The sequence below is a fragment of the Onychostoma macrolepis genome, chromosome 08, assembly GCF_012432095.1.
Source record: "Onychostoma macrolepis isolate SWU-2019 chromosome 08, ASM1243209v1, whole genome shotgun sequence".
NCBI classification, from domain to species: Eukaryota; Metazoa; Chordata; class Actinopteri; order Cypriniformes; family Cyprinidae; genus Onychostoma; species Onychostoma macrolepis.
Window position 1 is genome coordinate 278,593 of NC_081162.1, and position 16,960 is coordinate 295,552.

The window sequence follows — 16,960 nt, forward strand, 5'->3', positions numbered from 1 at the left end:
GCTCAGAAAAAAGCAGACATTGCATGAAGACAAACTGAAAAACATAATTGTGTACAAAATATTTGTGTGAGATTATAATATGTTTACTCTTAGAAAACTGTTTAAAAAAAAATTAACATCATTGGACATGAAATGTAACCTAAATTATAGAATGACCCACTAATTATAATCAATTATAACTACAGTTTCATAAATGAAGAGCAATGTGTCCACAGGTCTGCAGAGGAGAACCTTTGACAGGTATGCTTTATTACTAGGTACTTATCAATACTGACATGTGGTGTGCCTCTCACAAGCTTGTTTTTTAGGATATGCTTCAAATATATGTGGGCTAATTGTAATACTTTAAAAATAGACTGTAGAAACTGGAGCACTTGTCATAGGAAGTGTGAGGTTTGTTGTGAAAAAAAGAGGCTAAATATTGACTGCAGGTGGTTGAGCAGTGTAGTGCAATCCAGCATGATAAACTGCACATATAAAACTCACCTCCAATCCCAGGGCGAAAGTTTCGGGCATAACCTTTCATTAAATCATCCAGATTAGGCAACCAGGATATTTCAATGTCTGTGCCAACATAGTCACCAACATCACTCGGCATGGCTCTATGGGGAGAAAACAAACAAATGTTCTTCACTTTTTTATATTCACAATTTTATCAGAGATGCAGATGTGGATGTGTGACATGTAATTGCAGTTTGATAATCAGAATATTGAAATATATTATGGGGACATATTTGGTTGGAAGTGCACGTAATACAGGCCAGATGGATGGACTGAAAAGGTGTTAAGGGAAACAGGATAAAACACAGAAACCGGGCAACAAAAAGCAAAACAAAAACCCAAAACTTGCTGAGGGGCTTAATGGATGCTGGTTTCACAATAAGAAACAAAATAAGCCAAAAATGATAGAAACAGAGCCCAAAATAGAACAAACAGAAACAGACACAGACATAGAACAAAATACAAATGGGGCACTGAATCAGGAAGCTAAGGAGGTAATAAGGGCTATGCTAAACAGATATAAAGGACAAATCCAAGTAACAAAACTGACAATGGGAATATACACCTTTTTTTTCCTATTGCATATGGCTGATTAAAATATGGCTGAAACTTCTAGTTTGGAGAATTTTAAAACTGAAACATATAATCTCAAATAATAAGGTTGCACGGAAAATAATACTCATCTGTCAATTTGACTGATATTTTAGCATAACACTTGCGATTTTAATGAGACTTTTTAGTCCAGTGTCCTGTTCCTCCTCACTATTTTCTTTTCTTTTCTTTTTCTTTCTTTTTCTTCTGCTGTAACTATGAAAAAGAGAGCAGATACTGCGCAACTGTGGCCTGCTCTTTCGATTGAATAAACAATATATCCCATGAATAATTCAATGCACTAAGAATCCCTCATTTTCCTTCCCAAATCCCCACATTTCTTTTCCAGTTTATTAATCTCTATTAGCAGTGTTTACTTGAAGAAACAGGGTATACAATATTTGTATCTGTCAAAATGATGGAACGCTCTTGGAAATGTCCATACTTCATCTGTTAATGATGGAACATTTTTGATTAACGCAACAAACACATTACATAAAATTACAGTAATATTTAACTTGTTATTTGTGGTCTGCTGAAAGTAATATGTAAATACATTTACATGTTTAAATTTCCTTTTAACGTTCAACAGTTTGAAGGGTGAAGAGAGTAATGCCACCTCATTGTATCAATTTTTGTTTTCAAATGCTTATTATTGCATTCGTAGAGCATGCTGACAGTTAAACAAGTTTATTAGCAGTCACCATGGGCCGAGAGGAAAAAGGTGGCTAAAGGAACAAAATCAGGAAGGGAAACAAGGGAGACAGGCAAAACCAGCAATGGGCAAATAAGGAAAAGAGCTGAGATACAATGGAACTGACAGGGGAACACGTGGAAAAGATCTGTTCTTGGTTACTTGCGACAATGATTCACTGGGTTAGGGCTAATTTTGTTTGCACTGTTATTCAACAAGCCCTGTGATTGACATAATCAATTAAATCTTTAGAACTGGCTGTGGGGCAGTGTTTGCACTTGACTGGTTTCAACAGTAGTACAACATAGGTAATTTTACCAAACTGGAGATGAAGATAGTCCACATGAGATAAGGAGAACACTGTGCCATTGTAAGCCATTATGAGTTTCCTGTTTGTGAGGCTAGACACTGAAACGTGTTTGGGTGAGTATTTGAAGAGTCTTTAATGAGCTGATTAATAATTGTCGGGTCTGAGTGGTTAGTACTCCAGAGACATGGGGAGAGATTGAGAGCTTGTTGGAGATGAGACAACTACATGTTTATCACAGAATTAATGTAATTACCCGATAATATCAGATAAACTGCATGTTAAATCTTGTGATTTTGTGAAAACATAAAATATCTTTTAGATGAATCGTTAGAGATGGGTCTTCACCCAGCTACATTTTACCAAGTGATTAATGTCTTTACTGCATAAAAAAAAAAAAAAAAAAGGAAACTAAAATAAAATGAGATTAGAAAACTTGCTCCCAACAATAATTCCTGAAGACCAGACTGGTTTCATTAAAAATAGACAAATGGTTCACAATGATTGCAGATTATTCAATATAATAAACTGCTCTAAATCAAGGTCTCAATCTGAAATACTGTCATTAGGTGCTGAAAAGGCCATCAACAGGGTTGGGTGGGATTATCTCTTCTCCACATTTATTTAATAGATAAAGCTCTTTTATGAATCCCCATTGGCCTCAATATAGACAAATAAATGTAGGGTCTGATTTCTTTAGGTTAACACGTCGTAACTGTAGGCCTGCCTGCCACTGTCTCTCCAATGCGCTTTGGGCTAACGACTGAACCTCTGGCAATCGCTTTATAAACCTAGGCTTTCTCATCGTGATTTATTATTATACATTTTCAATCCATCTAAGACAGTTCCTATGATGATCTCTGCTTTAAAATCATTTAGACAAATATCAGGAAATAACCTCAATATAGGAAAAAGTATACTGTCCAGTTACAGTTTTTCTCGATTGCTAACACACAATTCATGAAACAATTCACAATTTTCTTACAACTATAAACACAATCTCAAAACTACACACCAATTTGTGCAAACTTCAAACTTGCAGGTCAAAATCAAATACTTTAGCCAAAAACATGTTCTCTTTTGTCAGACTCAAACTTTGGCCTCAGATGACACACAAACCTGCGAAATACACAGTCTACTTCACTGCCTAGAGAACACTAGTGAGATCAATTCTAAACACTGTTACAAAAACTTTCTTTTGGGAAACAGGAAACATTTTGCTAGTCAATGTCTGTTACAGTATACGACATAAATAGAGGGGCGCAGATACAGTATAATTCAGCAAAAACTTTAAGAAAATTTACTTTCTTTACACTACTGTAAAGAGTTCTTACAGTAGATGAAAAACACAAGAGAAAAGTTCAAAGACCAAACAACTGAATATACAGTAAACACTTCATTGGAAAATACTGTCAGTTACTTTACAGAAATGAATAAATAAATAATTACAGTTTTTCTCGATTGCTAAAACACTATAACCAGGTTTTTAACTAAAATTTCAAAACCATAACGCCATTTATTTTTAAAGTACACCCATTTCCCTAAACTATAAACACTATTCCCCTGCTTTGACACATGAGTCAGATTTGGTGAAGTGTTACTGCAAAACACTACACACAAATCCCTACATTTCTCAGTGCTTACACTATGTGGTCATTTAGAAAGCACTAGCATTCAATATTGTTGACTCAAGTCAGCACAGTTTGAGCTCAATTAGTACACAGTTACCCAAGTGGAAACACTAGGAGCCAAAATTGATCAAACACCAATCAGAACCTTTGATGGATAGATAGTCAGCTCATTCAGGTTTCAAACAATGGATCCAGAGAGACGTGAAGGAAGAGGTCGAGGACACCAAAAAGGAGGAGAAGGAGTAGGGAGTCGAGGAATAAATGAAGGAAGAGGAGAGTAGGAGGAGTACGGAGAGGAAGAGGAGAAAGAGAAAAAGAAAGAGGAAGAAGAGAAGGAAGCCCATATGCCAAAAAAAATATATTTGAAAAATATGCTAAATAGTGCAAACAGTGAAGCTCGATGAAATATATTTTTGAAATAGTAAATATATTTAGTTTCAACCATCATATACCAAAATGTATTTCTAAATGTATTTCTGTGGTCAAAATATATTTTTTAAATGCTTTTTAAAAATATATTTATATATGGGCAAAATATATTGGTATAAAATATATTTACATAAATATATTTAAGCAAATATATTTTTTGGCCATTTTTTGTATATTTTGAAATATATTTAAAAAATATATATATATTTTCAGCAAGAGTGAGCTGTTTTGAGTGGAGAGCTTCATTTTGACCTGAACATAGGAAGTTTGGGAAATTGAGTTAGAAGTTACGGATTTGCAAAAAAAAAAAGAGGCATAATTTCAAGAAATGTGTTTAAGCAATCAAGAAAAACTGTAAACAAATTTATTCATTCATTCATTCAGCATCCTCTGCCAAATTGCATTGCAGTATTGGTAGTATCCTTATTTGTTATAGCAGTTTCTTTGTCTTCTTAAAAAGACTTCTCTGTCTCCTTTAGACATTCATCACTCAGTTCTGCAAAAATAGAGTACATGTAAGGACTACTTGGCTACAAATAAATTCAACAGTAATGAGTTTTAGGGTGTACAACATGTGATAACAGTATTTACTGTACATAGAATAATGAAAGTTCTCTCATCTGAAGTACTGCTACTATGAACTGTAATTATATTGTATGTGCAAGTAGTATTGAAACCTTGTAGATGAGCCTGTAGGCCAACTTCCCTCATGGTCAGTCCATGCAGAAGAACAAGAATATAGTGCTTTGTATTTCATCAGGAACAAATAGCCTTTGACCTCATCCCCTTCATTTCCCCCTCCAATTCCTCTTTGTCTCCCATTACCAGGATTCATTTTCCAAAACACATAATCACCTGAGTTCTTGTTCATATCATCCTGAGATTCAAACTTGTTTTGCTACTTAATGTTCACACATGGATAAATGTGCGCTGTTTTGAGTTTGAGTTAATTATATTGTGTGTTTCTGTCTTCTGAATGAGAATATGGTTAAACCTGTGCAAAATTATGCCCTTCTTGTGTAGAGTTTTGCAGAAAACACTGAGCAAATTGGAACATGCGTGCAAACAGGTGAAATGTGTTAAATGTTTTGAGAAACATGTCTTTGTTACGAGAACTGTATGAATGGTTTGGAAAATTGGGCCAAATTAATCCGTTATAGTGTGTTAGTAATCGAGAAAAACTGGAATGACCTAGCTGGAAAGCAATCTTCTGAAACCTTATCTTTTTAATTTAAAATATTTAGGAATCAATGTCACTAAGATATTTGCAGATCTGTTTAAGGAGAACTTTTCAAAATTACTCTGTACAACTACTTGAATTATTAATTAACTGTTGGCTGTTGTTCTGCTCACAATGTATTGCAATTGAACCTTATTTACACATGCCGCTGCTCTTCTGATCATGTGCTAGTTACTCCGAAACACACCTCGCATCACTCATAAGATTGCCCTTCTCTCAGTTGTTGAACCCCTAAGACTGGCAAGAGTTGTTTCCAAATCTTCATTATTTATCTTGCTGGATCTGTCCGCTGCTTTTGAAACAGTTAACCACCAGATCCCCCTGTCAACTCTTATTTCAAAAGGCATCTCAGGTACCGCACTACAGTGGTTCAAGTTTTACCTCTCAGATAGGTCCGTCAAGTCAAAACATCTAGCTACTGGGGTGCCTCAGGGCTCAGTTCTTGGACCACTTCTCTTCTCTATCCACATGGTATCACTAGGTTCTGTCATTCAGAAACATGGCTTTTCATATCATTGCTATGCTAGTGACATTCAACTCTACCTCTCATTCCATCCTGATGATCTAGCTGCTCGCATCTCAGCTTGTCTAACAGACATTTCACAGACCACATTGCTAGAACTGCCATTCCTGCAGATTTGCCTTATACAACAGATCGGTTCCTTTCTTTCTGAATATGCTACACAACTCCTTATTCAGGCTCTTGTTCTGTCCAGGCTGGACTATTACAATGCTCTCTTGGCAGGTCTTCCAGCCAGTTCTATCAAACCTCTGAATGAAGAACTAATTCAGAATGTGGCTGCAAGATTAGTCTTTAACAAGTGCACTTCTGTCCCTAAATTCACTACTTCAGACTTATGTGCCCTCCAGAAGTTTGCCTTCTGCAAATGAACAGTGCATAGTGTGAAGAGGAAGCAAAGAGGCACAAAATCACTAACACTGATTTTTACTTAACTGTTCTCTGCTGGTGGAATGACCTGCCCAACTCAACCTGAGCAGCTGAGTTTTTAGCAGTCTTCAAGAAATGGCGAAAGTCCTCCATTCTTTCATAAAAAAAAACATTCAGCTTTTAATAAAATACAGTCATTGACCATTACTTTGTTATGTGAGTTTATATATGTGATTCTGGACCACAAAACCAGTCATAAGTGTCAATTTTTAAAATAAATAAGCTTTCCATCGATGTATGGTTTGTTAGGATCGGACAATATTTGGCCAAGATAGAACTATTTGAAAATCTGGAATCTGAGGGTGCAAAAAAAATCCAAATACAGAGAAAATCACCTTTAAAGTTGTCCAAATGGAGTTCTTAGTAATGCATATCACTAATCAAAAATTACGTTTTGATATATTTACGGTAGGAAATTTACAAAATATCTTCATGGAAAATTCTCTTTACTTAATATCATAAAGATCTTTGGCATAAAAGAAAAATCGATAATTTTGACAAACAGCAGCTTACACATTTTAACTTTATTCAAGTGCAAAGTGATTATAATATAAGGTTTTGCGTTCCACAGTTCCATGCGCTCCACAGTACTATGTGCAAGACAGTGTGCCTCGCTGAAATCTGTCTCCCTGTTATTCAAGGATTAGCCACAGGGATGAAGAGATATGCCCTCAGTGGGTAACCACTCTCTCCAAGCAGCCTCCACTGTAGCAGTAAATTTTGTGTCACCTGACCCCCAGATGAATTACTAAACATGAAGTCGTGTGTGCTTCTGGGCCACCTTGAAACAATGTCTGTGATCAAACCCTTATGGTCACAGATCACCTGACAGTTGACAGCTGCATAACCTTTGCGGCATATATATACACACGTCACATGGTCATCCACAAATGGTTCACTCCGATTACCTGTGGCATGTGATGATGACACAGAAGGGCACTTCAAGAAACAGTTGTTTGGTCCCCTACACCCTTCAACCCTTCAAAGCTATCACTCCAGAGTGTAAACCCTTTGAAGGGATTAGAACATAAGGGATGAGCCCTTCCGAATGGAACGCAGGGTCAGTGATCACATTAGGCCCTGCCTTGAAGAAAGTGAAGGCGTGGCATGTTTAGTAATTAGGTGCGTTCAAGATGCACTACACTAGCCTGCCACTGGTTGGTGAGAGTAGCCGCTTGCAGTCAGGGCGGAATTAAAAGCGGACGTCAAGTGACGCTCGCACGGTGTTTCCATACTCTTATCACAGATAAAGTGAATTAAATGCAATATTTGTCAAATACACAGAAACGTTTTTATGAGTAAGAGAAACACTTTTTATATACTGCTTAATACAGCGTCATCGGTTCATGAATAAACTTCAGCATAAACATACTATTTAAATACCAATAAAGTGGGGGTGTATATGCTTTTATCAGTGTTCTATTGATAAACGTGATTCAATATAACAGTGCGACTACACTAAAAATGCTTTTACTGTTAAAACAAACATTTTTGGAGCATTATTGGAATTGAATTGTTAGAATAAACATGCAACACACCTCGTGCATCACAGAATCTAACCAATGAGAATAAAGTGTGTCGTCATCAAGGCTCTCGCAGCCGATTTTGAGCAACTGCAGCGGCTGACCTCCACGGCTGGTCTCATTTTGCTCTCGTGGTGCTCTCGTGGTACTTTGATGGCACATGTGATCGTAAGGCAGCTGCAGGGCCAATCAAAGTCGGACAAATGTTCTAACCAGAATGCATTGCTTTTGTCAGGTGGCAGCCGGTTTTTGTGGCGCCGTATAAAGTCGAATGCACCTCATGTATAGATTACTTCTTTCTTTAATCTATCCTATGTTTGTAACCAAAAGTTGTGCTTATTACAAATATGTAAACATAGAACACTGCTGGTAAAACATGTCAAATGGCAATGGCAAATAAACGTTTTTGCCTGTACCTGTAGAAATGGATTAGCTAGATGAAGTTGTTACGTCCCAAGGAGTAATTATTTTTTATTTATTTTATTGTTATATTTGTGCAGAATTTGATATTGCTACTACTGATGCAGTTTGCATTTTTGGCAGTGTTTTGTTCTCTCTCTCTTTCTCTCCTCCCTCTACTCCTTCATGCAAAGCTTAATGCAGATCAGCTGGTCCTAATTGTCATCAACTACTGGCTTGCTCTGATTGGCTGCTGGAGGGAGAGCTTGTGGTTTAAGCTAGAAACTCTCTGTGAAGAGGTCTCTTTCTTTGCCTTTGCTGCCTCCTGAAACTGTTTTCTTCTGTCCCAGACATTAGCATGTGTGCTAGTTGTTACCTGTTTGCCATGTTGTTACTTTGTTTTATGCAATCACAACTTGGGATTTGAAACTTTTTAATTGCAATTTTTAGAGCAGTAGGGAGGTGGATGCCTTTTTTTTTTTTTTTTTTTTTATAAATAATGTCCATGTTTTCTCCTGTTTTTGGTTAGAAAGGGAGTAAGGTAAGACTTTTGTTGTTTATTTAAAATTTTTGGTTTTGAGAGTTTAGAAAGTACTCCTCCCTTTTATGTTTATTGTTTTGGCCTGGTCCCCTTTCAGCACTATATTTGCGCCCCTCTTTGTACTTTTTTTTTTTTTTTTTTTTTGTCAAATAAGATCAAATCAACTATTTTCTAGAGTGTTACAAAAATCTATGTGATTTTTGTGGAGTGCTGGGACAGGAGAGAAGAGCTCCTGGTTGCCTAGTAATTCATTCTTGCTTTCTTGCATGCATATCCTTGTTACGACCTCCTTGACCCTAGACTGGGGAGGCATGTAACAAAGTACATATATTTGTGCTACTGTCACCCTTATTATATAGATTTTATATATTAATAATATTGCAGCTTGGCCTTCTTGAGCTCAATGAGCTGCTGTTGAAAATGGTTGTCCCTCTGGTTGGCTTCTTTAAGGCATTGTCTAATGTCTTTCTCCCTCTCCAGCTGCACTAAGTCCGGACTACAAGTACATTATCAAACTGCTGAGGTGTTGTGGCTACAGTCTGGACAACTGAAGATGGCGGCTGAGGCCTGGGAGGTTTGTTTGGAGGACTAGGAGATGGCAGGTGAAACTGATCTGAACATGAAGGACCTGACTCAGGCTCAGGTTGAGTTACCCTTAATCCTCCATGGATGTCAATACCACCACTAATGCCATCTGAAGCACTTGTGCCAAGGCCTTTTCTTCCTCTGCTGTGAGAAAGGGGGTTTCATTGGTCCCACCACCTGTTATTTAATTGCAGTCCTCTGCAGTGCCCTCTTCCTTTTTGCCAGGCTTGTAAAATCCTGCCACTTCTTGCAGACGTCCTTGTTTGATCTTTTAACACCCTTGATTGCTGTTAATTTGGTAGCAATGTCCTCCCACATGTTTTGTTTTTCCTTATTTGTATGGTGTCCTTTAAATCTGGTGAAAATAGCATCTTTGTTTCGCTCCACCTCCTCTAGAAGGACATTAATTTCATCTTTCATCTTTTTCAAAGGTATCTTTTCTTGTTTTTGTTTTTTTGTTCAGCCATTTTGTCAGTGCCTCAGCCTGTAGGTAGGTGCTTTATACAGATTTATCTTGATTGCTAATCCACATCAGATGACAATTATTGGATTAAACGTTCAGGATACGATTCCCTATAAATTTGTATTTCAGCACTTCACAAATGGACAGCGACTCTTAAAGGGGTCCTATTATGCTCTTTTGCAAAGTCTTGATTTTGTTTTGGGGTGTACTAGAACATGCTCTCATGCTTGGTGGTTCGAAAAACGCATTATTTTTTCACGTAATTTACATTATTACAATACGTCTCTCCCCAGCCTGGCACAAACGGCTCGATTAGTTCCGGGTTTGATGAAGGTCCGCCTTCCGAAAAATGAAATGTGTGATCCGTTATCTGTCCCAGTGCGTTGTGATTGGCGAACAGCTTAGACGATGTTTTAGTACTGCCCCGCCCCTCGCCAAAGCAGCAAGTTCCATCTACTCCGGTATAGATATTAAGGATGGCGTCAATATTGCCATATCAATTTGAGCTGGATTCAGACCCCGAGAATATTGAACAAGAGGACTGCTGCTTCTGTAAAGATACACACATACTCCTCCCTTGAATAAATATAGCCAAAATCCCACCAAAATCTGTTGCCATGACTTATCGCAAGAGGCAAAAGTCGCATAACATTGGTTAATGGAAACGCCGTCATTTCGCAATACTTTTTTATCGACATTTATAAAATATCGCCAAGGTTTTGTGCAAATCTGTAATGGAAACACACCTATTGTCCAGTATTATACTGTTAGCAGTTTATAAGTGGGAACTGCTCCATCTTTCAGCAAAAGCTTTTTGGCAAAACCAGCACTTCCACGTTGTGGAATCTGTCCTCAGCAAAATGCGCAGCACACAGTACCAAATTGAGGTTATAATGCTCAGGAACAGAGTTAAAAATAAATTACAACCACTGTTTCCTGATGTCGTCCACTTTAGGAAGAAAAACTTAAAAAGCTCCCTTTGGAGTGGACTTTGACATTTGTGACTTTGTAGATCTTTTTTATGCACAAACATACACACTACACACTGACTAAAATTCAAAAAGTGAAAAAGCATAATAGGACCCCTTTAAGTAGCGCGTAGAATCCATCCTCACGCGTTCATGTTACTGTAAGTGCATTTTTGGGAAACGCAAGTGGATTGGCGACGAACGCTCTTAACCTTGCATGTATGCGCTCTTAAGAGCTAAAATACATGGTGATCAGGAAGCCCAGCCCTGGGTGTGTCAGATAAGAGATAAAGAGAATGTAAACAAAATAAATATTAAGATATGCGGTCTTCACCTGGGCTATGCTTTTATACCCTTGAGATGATATGACATTCTTAAATTATCTGGAATGAGTTTGTGAGATTGTTATTGTGCAAAACATTAAAAATAGTAAGTAATTTGTTCAAATATATTTAAAATAGTTATTACAATTATTTTGTTATTGTGTAAATTATTTCTTGGATGAAACAATAATAAATACAGAACTCGGCATAAATGAGACACCCCCTCTGAGCAAACATATACTTAATAAAAACAGAGGAAAAAATATGTCATTAATATCTGTAAAATAAGAAAATCAGGCAGATTTGGTAAGGTGCTTCAAAAATGATAACACCCTTGATTAAATTCAACAAATGTGTAATATTCTTGTCCTTCATATGTCCAAAACTTTAAGTACACTACTCTGACCCTTCCTGGCAGTGAGTGTACAAGTGCATGACAAATTGTCACATACTGTTTAATTTCTGGAGGATGACCTCTTTAAATAACCTGATCTGGAGTGTTTCTCAACTTGAATTCATTGCGCAACTCCTAGTGGGATTTAAAGGTAGCAAAGCCCCTTCATTCTCTCTCTTTAGAAAAAAAAAAGAATTTGGTGCTTCTCATGTCCAAGAGAAGCACCAAATGAAACCTTTCGAGATCCTTCAGAACAGCTGGTTTGACTACAGAGAGAGGTGCTACTTCTCTGGCTGTCTTTTCAAATCCCATTCACTGTGATGTTCCCATGTTGTTTAATGTGCCAAATAGTCAAATAAATTAAGATTATATATCAATAAAACTGATTATTTTCAAAAGCCAAACCCTTTTTTTCAATACAGTCAATACAGTCTTTTTTTCAGAAGTCTGGTTCCACTTACAAACCTCTCTCTGTATATGAATGGCTGTCATATTATGTTCTTCTCAGAATTAAGTGCATGCAAATATTACTTGGGGAAAGTTCCTTTTAGGAGCTAAATCACACAGCCAACAGGGTGAACACACAGCATGTAGTACCACGTTGGGTGTGATATGTAGGTTTCTGAAAAGTCCAAAGGAGACCTGATGTAATGCATACATCATAACACTGTTCCTGCAATGTTGTGAAAAAAAATCTAATTTGAAAAAAAAACAAAAAACAATCTTTTATGTTAAGTACATTGGACAAAAATGTTATCTTAACCTTTCCCACAATGTGAAAAAACAACAACAATAAACAACATATGGGATGGTCCTAAAATAGGTGTTAATACATTACATAACATTATGCATGTCTTGTTTTTTTTCTTTTTATCTCTTGATTTTGAAATTCAACCTACAATAGTGATGATTCTGTGAGATTCATCCCTAAAAAGAACAACACACAAGCTCGTAAGTGTACTGTAAACAAGGGCAAAGACCCTATGTGCTGACGCACATTCACATGAGAAATGAACAGCATGTGAACTGAACAACAAGCAAAGGGAGAGACGTGTGTATATGGGTCAAGGACAAGACATCCCATTTTTGTGTCCGCATCAATTTTACAAAATTGATTTTATATATATAAAGAGAATGCAAGTAAAGTACCTACATCAATGTTTCCAATAACGTTTTTGAAAATAAAATATCATGTGGATGAAATTATGTTCCATAGTCATTCAGCGTAACAGATATTTATGTAAAAATGAAACACTTATTCTGACCTGTACTTATTGTAATATAGGCTATAAAAAAAAAAAAAAGTAAAGAACAAATTATTGAAAACTTCTTGCTGGCAAATGGGTAGTGGTTTGAAGGATAGTGACAAAGATTGGTAAAGACTGAAAATTAACATTTGCGTGGGGGCTGCAGTGTTATCCTGAAATAGAGTCTTTTAATGTCATCTAATGACTCTTTTCTAAATAAGCCTGAAACGATTTTTTGTTGTTGTTGTTGTTTGTATACGTGTTACGCTGAATGGCCTTTTAGTGATTATCTTCTGTAAATAATGGTAAAAATGTATAATAGCCTTTTTTGAGAATAAAAAAATAAATAAATTAAAATTAAACAGGACGCATTCTAACGTACGGGAAAAAAATAGAGATGTATTGAACTTTTGATGCCTGAAAACCCCTTTTGACCCATGGTTGAATATGCGTAGGTCGAGAGCTCCACGGAAACGTACAGAAATGTTTATCACAGCATATTATTTGCATCTAACTACATATCACCAGCGAAACATAACCACAACGATGTATTCTATTTATAAAGCAAAAGACACGAACATGAAAATCTGCCCCATATCCAAGCAACAACGAGAATATGAGATCCAAGCATGTGAATGACGGCCAGGCACTGCACAGATTTAATAACCTATCTGCATAATGACAGTATATTCATGATATCCATGAGTGAACAGTTTTGGCTAAATTTATCTTCTGATCTACAGGTTTAACATTACATTTGTCTACAACGCCGGGTATGCTCCTTTCTGTTTAACGTTGGAGGCAGAAGCGTAAAATGCATCAATTCTAAGCCTCACTGGAAACATCAGCTTAATCCATAACTGAAAAGAGAGGGATGATGGATGTTCACAGATCAGCTGAAATTCTCAAATGCATTTATTTGCTGCTTAAAGCCTGTTTGATAAAGATTCTAAATGGGCAACATTTTGGTAATCAGTTAAACTGCTGTGTACTCGGATATGTTGTCTGCAGCAGTTTTCTTCTGATCCTCACTCACACTGTGTGAAGGACTCGCGCATTCTCACCTGCTCACTCTGTTTCCTCCGATGAGCACAAACCAGAAGATCGCCGCGGCAAAACTCAGTGCATCCATTTTGCGCAAAATTGATTTGGACTGAAAGGAGACAGACAGATTAAAATATCCTAATTTCCTCAGCCTCTTAGGAGAATCGCAGGAAAATTATATAATGATCCATATTTTAGCCAGTGCCTTATCCAGACTGCAGAGAAAACGGCACACATAACTCGCGTCCTCTCATATAGTTCTCCCTCTCTTCTAAAGCCTGAACAATCGCGAGGTCCGTTACTCGAACGAATCGTTCTTCTGAGTCGGTTCTTTTAAACGAATCAGTCGAAGCGTTCTTGAATTACTTCACTAGCTGCGAGGTTACGTTACGTTACGTATCGAATGCTGTGCAGTACTAATAAATTAGTCCTTAAATGACTTGCTTTTGTTTTTGTCAAATGTAGTGGGCTTTTGCATGCAGGAATTTTGCATATAATATTGTATTTTGCATAAATGAATTACAGTCAGTGCAATATTTTATTTGGACCATGACATTAAAATGATTTATATAGAAATCTATATAGAAACCAAAACTGACAATTCTTATTTTTATGGAATGTCATGCGCCCTCTAATCTTTTATATAAAAAAACTTGTCTATCCCCTTGCACAGCCAAGACACGTCACTACTAAGGTTTTGTTTTTTTGTTTTTAAAGAAAAACATAATATATTTCAATGTACCTGCAAAAGAATGGACATAAAATGCAACGCTATTTCCTGTGAACGGTTTTGACCGTTGACTTGAAAGAACCGGTACAGCAAAACAAACCCGTTCGAACGAACCGATTCATTTGAATGAATCAGATTTACCAACACTACACTAGCTGCAACTCCCTCCTCTCTTTCACATCAGATTAAGTCCTCCGCTTGTGGAGGATGCAACCACTCTGCACGATAACACGATGTTCTTATATAACATCAACCCTATTTACAGTCATCTTTAGCCCATGTCAATGAATACTTCAAAGCCAGTGTATTCATTTCTCACAAATCACATAGTTTTAGGTTTATCTACAGCCACTCCTGCGTCCTGGTTTGCGATGCTGTTACTCAAGCATTGATGAAGGCATCAAACCCATATTCTACCCACGTTAATATATTAGTCCTATTCAATAGTTTACCAGTGCACTACTCCTAGACTAGGTACTATTTGTTTCTATGCTGTTTGATGTGTATTGTATGTTGTATGTTATGTACAGTACAACCTTGAATTTGGGGCTGAAAAGATATGGTGCATTCAGTGACAGTGATTGCATAAGCTACCGTTCTAGTAAATGACTTTCATGACTGACCTAGCAGAATATGTCACTGCACAGAAATGCTAAATATTGTTTGTGCTTCCCATCAGATTAAGAACAGTCCAAAATATATATACAGTCAGCTATATCAACAAAACAGGCCAAGTGTTTACGCTGTTGTTCTGAGAGTTTGTGTAGTTGCTGAGAGAGAGAGAGAGAGAGAGAGACAACAGAGACATGGGTTGACATGGGTTGGTCTATGTTTTTTTTGTTGTTGTTTTTTCTCCACAGTACAGAATACAGGACAGGAATGCTAAGCTTTATGATTACCCATTCTTCATAACTAAATATACACTACCAGTCAAAAGTTCTTGAACAGTAGGCCTAAGATTTTTATGTTTTTAAAGAATTCTCTTCGTCTCACCAAACCTGCATTTATTTAATCCAAAATACAGCAAAAGCAGTAATATTGTGAAATATTTTTACTATTTAAAATAACCGATTTGAATATATTTCAAAATGTAATTTAGTTCTGTGATCAAAGCTAAATTTTCAGCATCATACTCCAGTCTTCAGTGTCACATGATCCTTCAGAAATCTGAATTGCTATTCAAGAAACGTATAATTATAATAATAATAATAATAATAATAATTATTATTATTATCATCAATATTTAAAACAGTTGAGTACATTTTAGGATTCTTTGATGAATTGAAAGATCCAAAGTTCAGCATTTATCTGAAATAAAAAGCTTTTGTAACACACACTATACCATTCAAAAGCTTGGAGTCAGTATAATTTTTTATTTTTGGGAAGGAAATTATAGAAATTAATACTTTTATTTAGCATGGATGCTTTAAATTGATCAAAAATGATGATAAAGACATTTATAATGTTACAAAAGATTTCCATTTCAGATCCATTCTGTTCTTCTGAACTTTCTATTCATCAAAGACAACTGAAAATAATTTACTCAGCTGTTTTAACCATAATAATAATACATGCTTTTTTTTTTTAGCAGCAAATCAGAATATTAGAATGATTCCTGAAGGATCGTGTGACTGGAATAATTAAGCTTTGTAATCACAGAAATTACATTTTAAAATATATTCAAATAGAAAACAGTTATTTTAAATAGTAAAAATATTAAAAATTATTTAACAAAAATATATGCCACAACTTTAACAATCAGCCATGAGTGCTGTGAACAGCGATCAGCATGACCGCTGTAGGGATACAAATTATAGCTTGGTGAATTGATTATCTGTGGTTTATCATGAATGAAGCACAGCTAATGACAATCAGCATCATGGAGCTAGTAGACATTATTTGATTATTAATTATTCATAAATTAGTTTTGAATGCAGAGCATCACAGTCTTTATCAAAAAAAAAAAAAAAGATTGTAGGGGAAAATATGACTTCTAGTTTGCAGGATAAGAACACATACAGATTGGTTGACTTAAACATTGTATCAAATTACCATAAATCTTATGGTAAGCTATAAAAATGAGATGCATTTGATTACATTAATATATTCTTGCTTTCCTAATGGCTTAGTACACTAATGATGCGTTGACACGCAAAGAACTTGCTGTTCAGTAAATATTAAATATAAATATAAGTTGATAAATTGTGGCTCAGACCGATTCAAGGTGTTAATTTGGTGAAAGACTCAGACCAGGACCGTTGCTGGGATGGAAGAGATAGGCTAAGAGATGGAAGAAATAAGCAATCTTACTATTTAAATATCCAAAACAAAAATGAATGAACATGTAAGGTAACCCAGACAGCAAGCAGTGTTTGTTTACTTGCAGCCACTACATTTCCCA

The 16,960-nt window shown here is 36.2% G+C and overlaps 1 protein-coding gene across 2 annotated transcripts in view; it reads right to left on the minus strand.

Moving 5' to 3' along the window:
• The window catches only part of gabrd (gamma-aminobutyric acid type A receptor subunit delta), a 68,556-nt gene that overhangs the window by 38,362 nt on the left and 13,234 nt on the right, over positions 1-16,960 (minus strand). The window contains exons 1-2 of one of the 2 annotated variants that reach the window (XM_058784033.1): positions 13,850-14,123; positions 487-602 (exon numbers count right to left, since the gene is read on the minus strand). In XM_058784033.1, the coding sequence (XP_058640016.1) occupies positions 487-602; positions 13,850-13,917 (184 nt within the window). In that variant the 5' untranslated portion in view covers positions 13,918-14,123. Of the gene's footprint in view, positions 1-486; positions 603-13,849; positions 14,124-16,960 lie in introns of those variants that run through there. The other variant, XM_058784034.1, reaches the window with a different exon arrangement.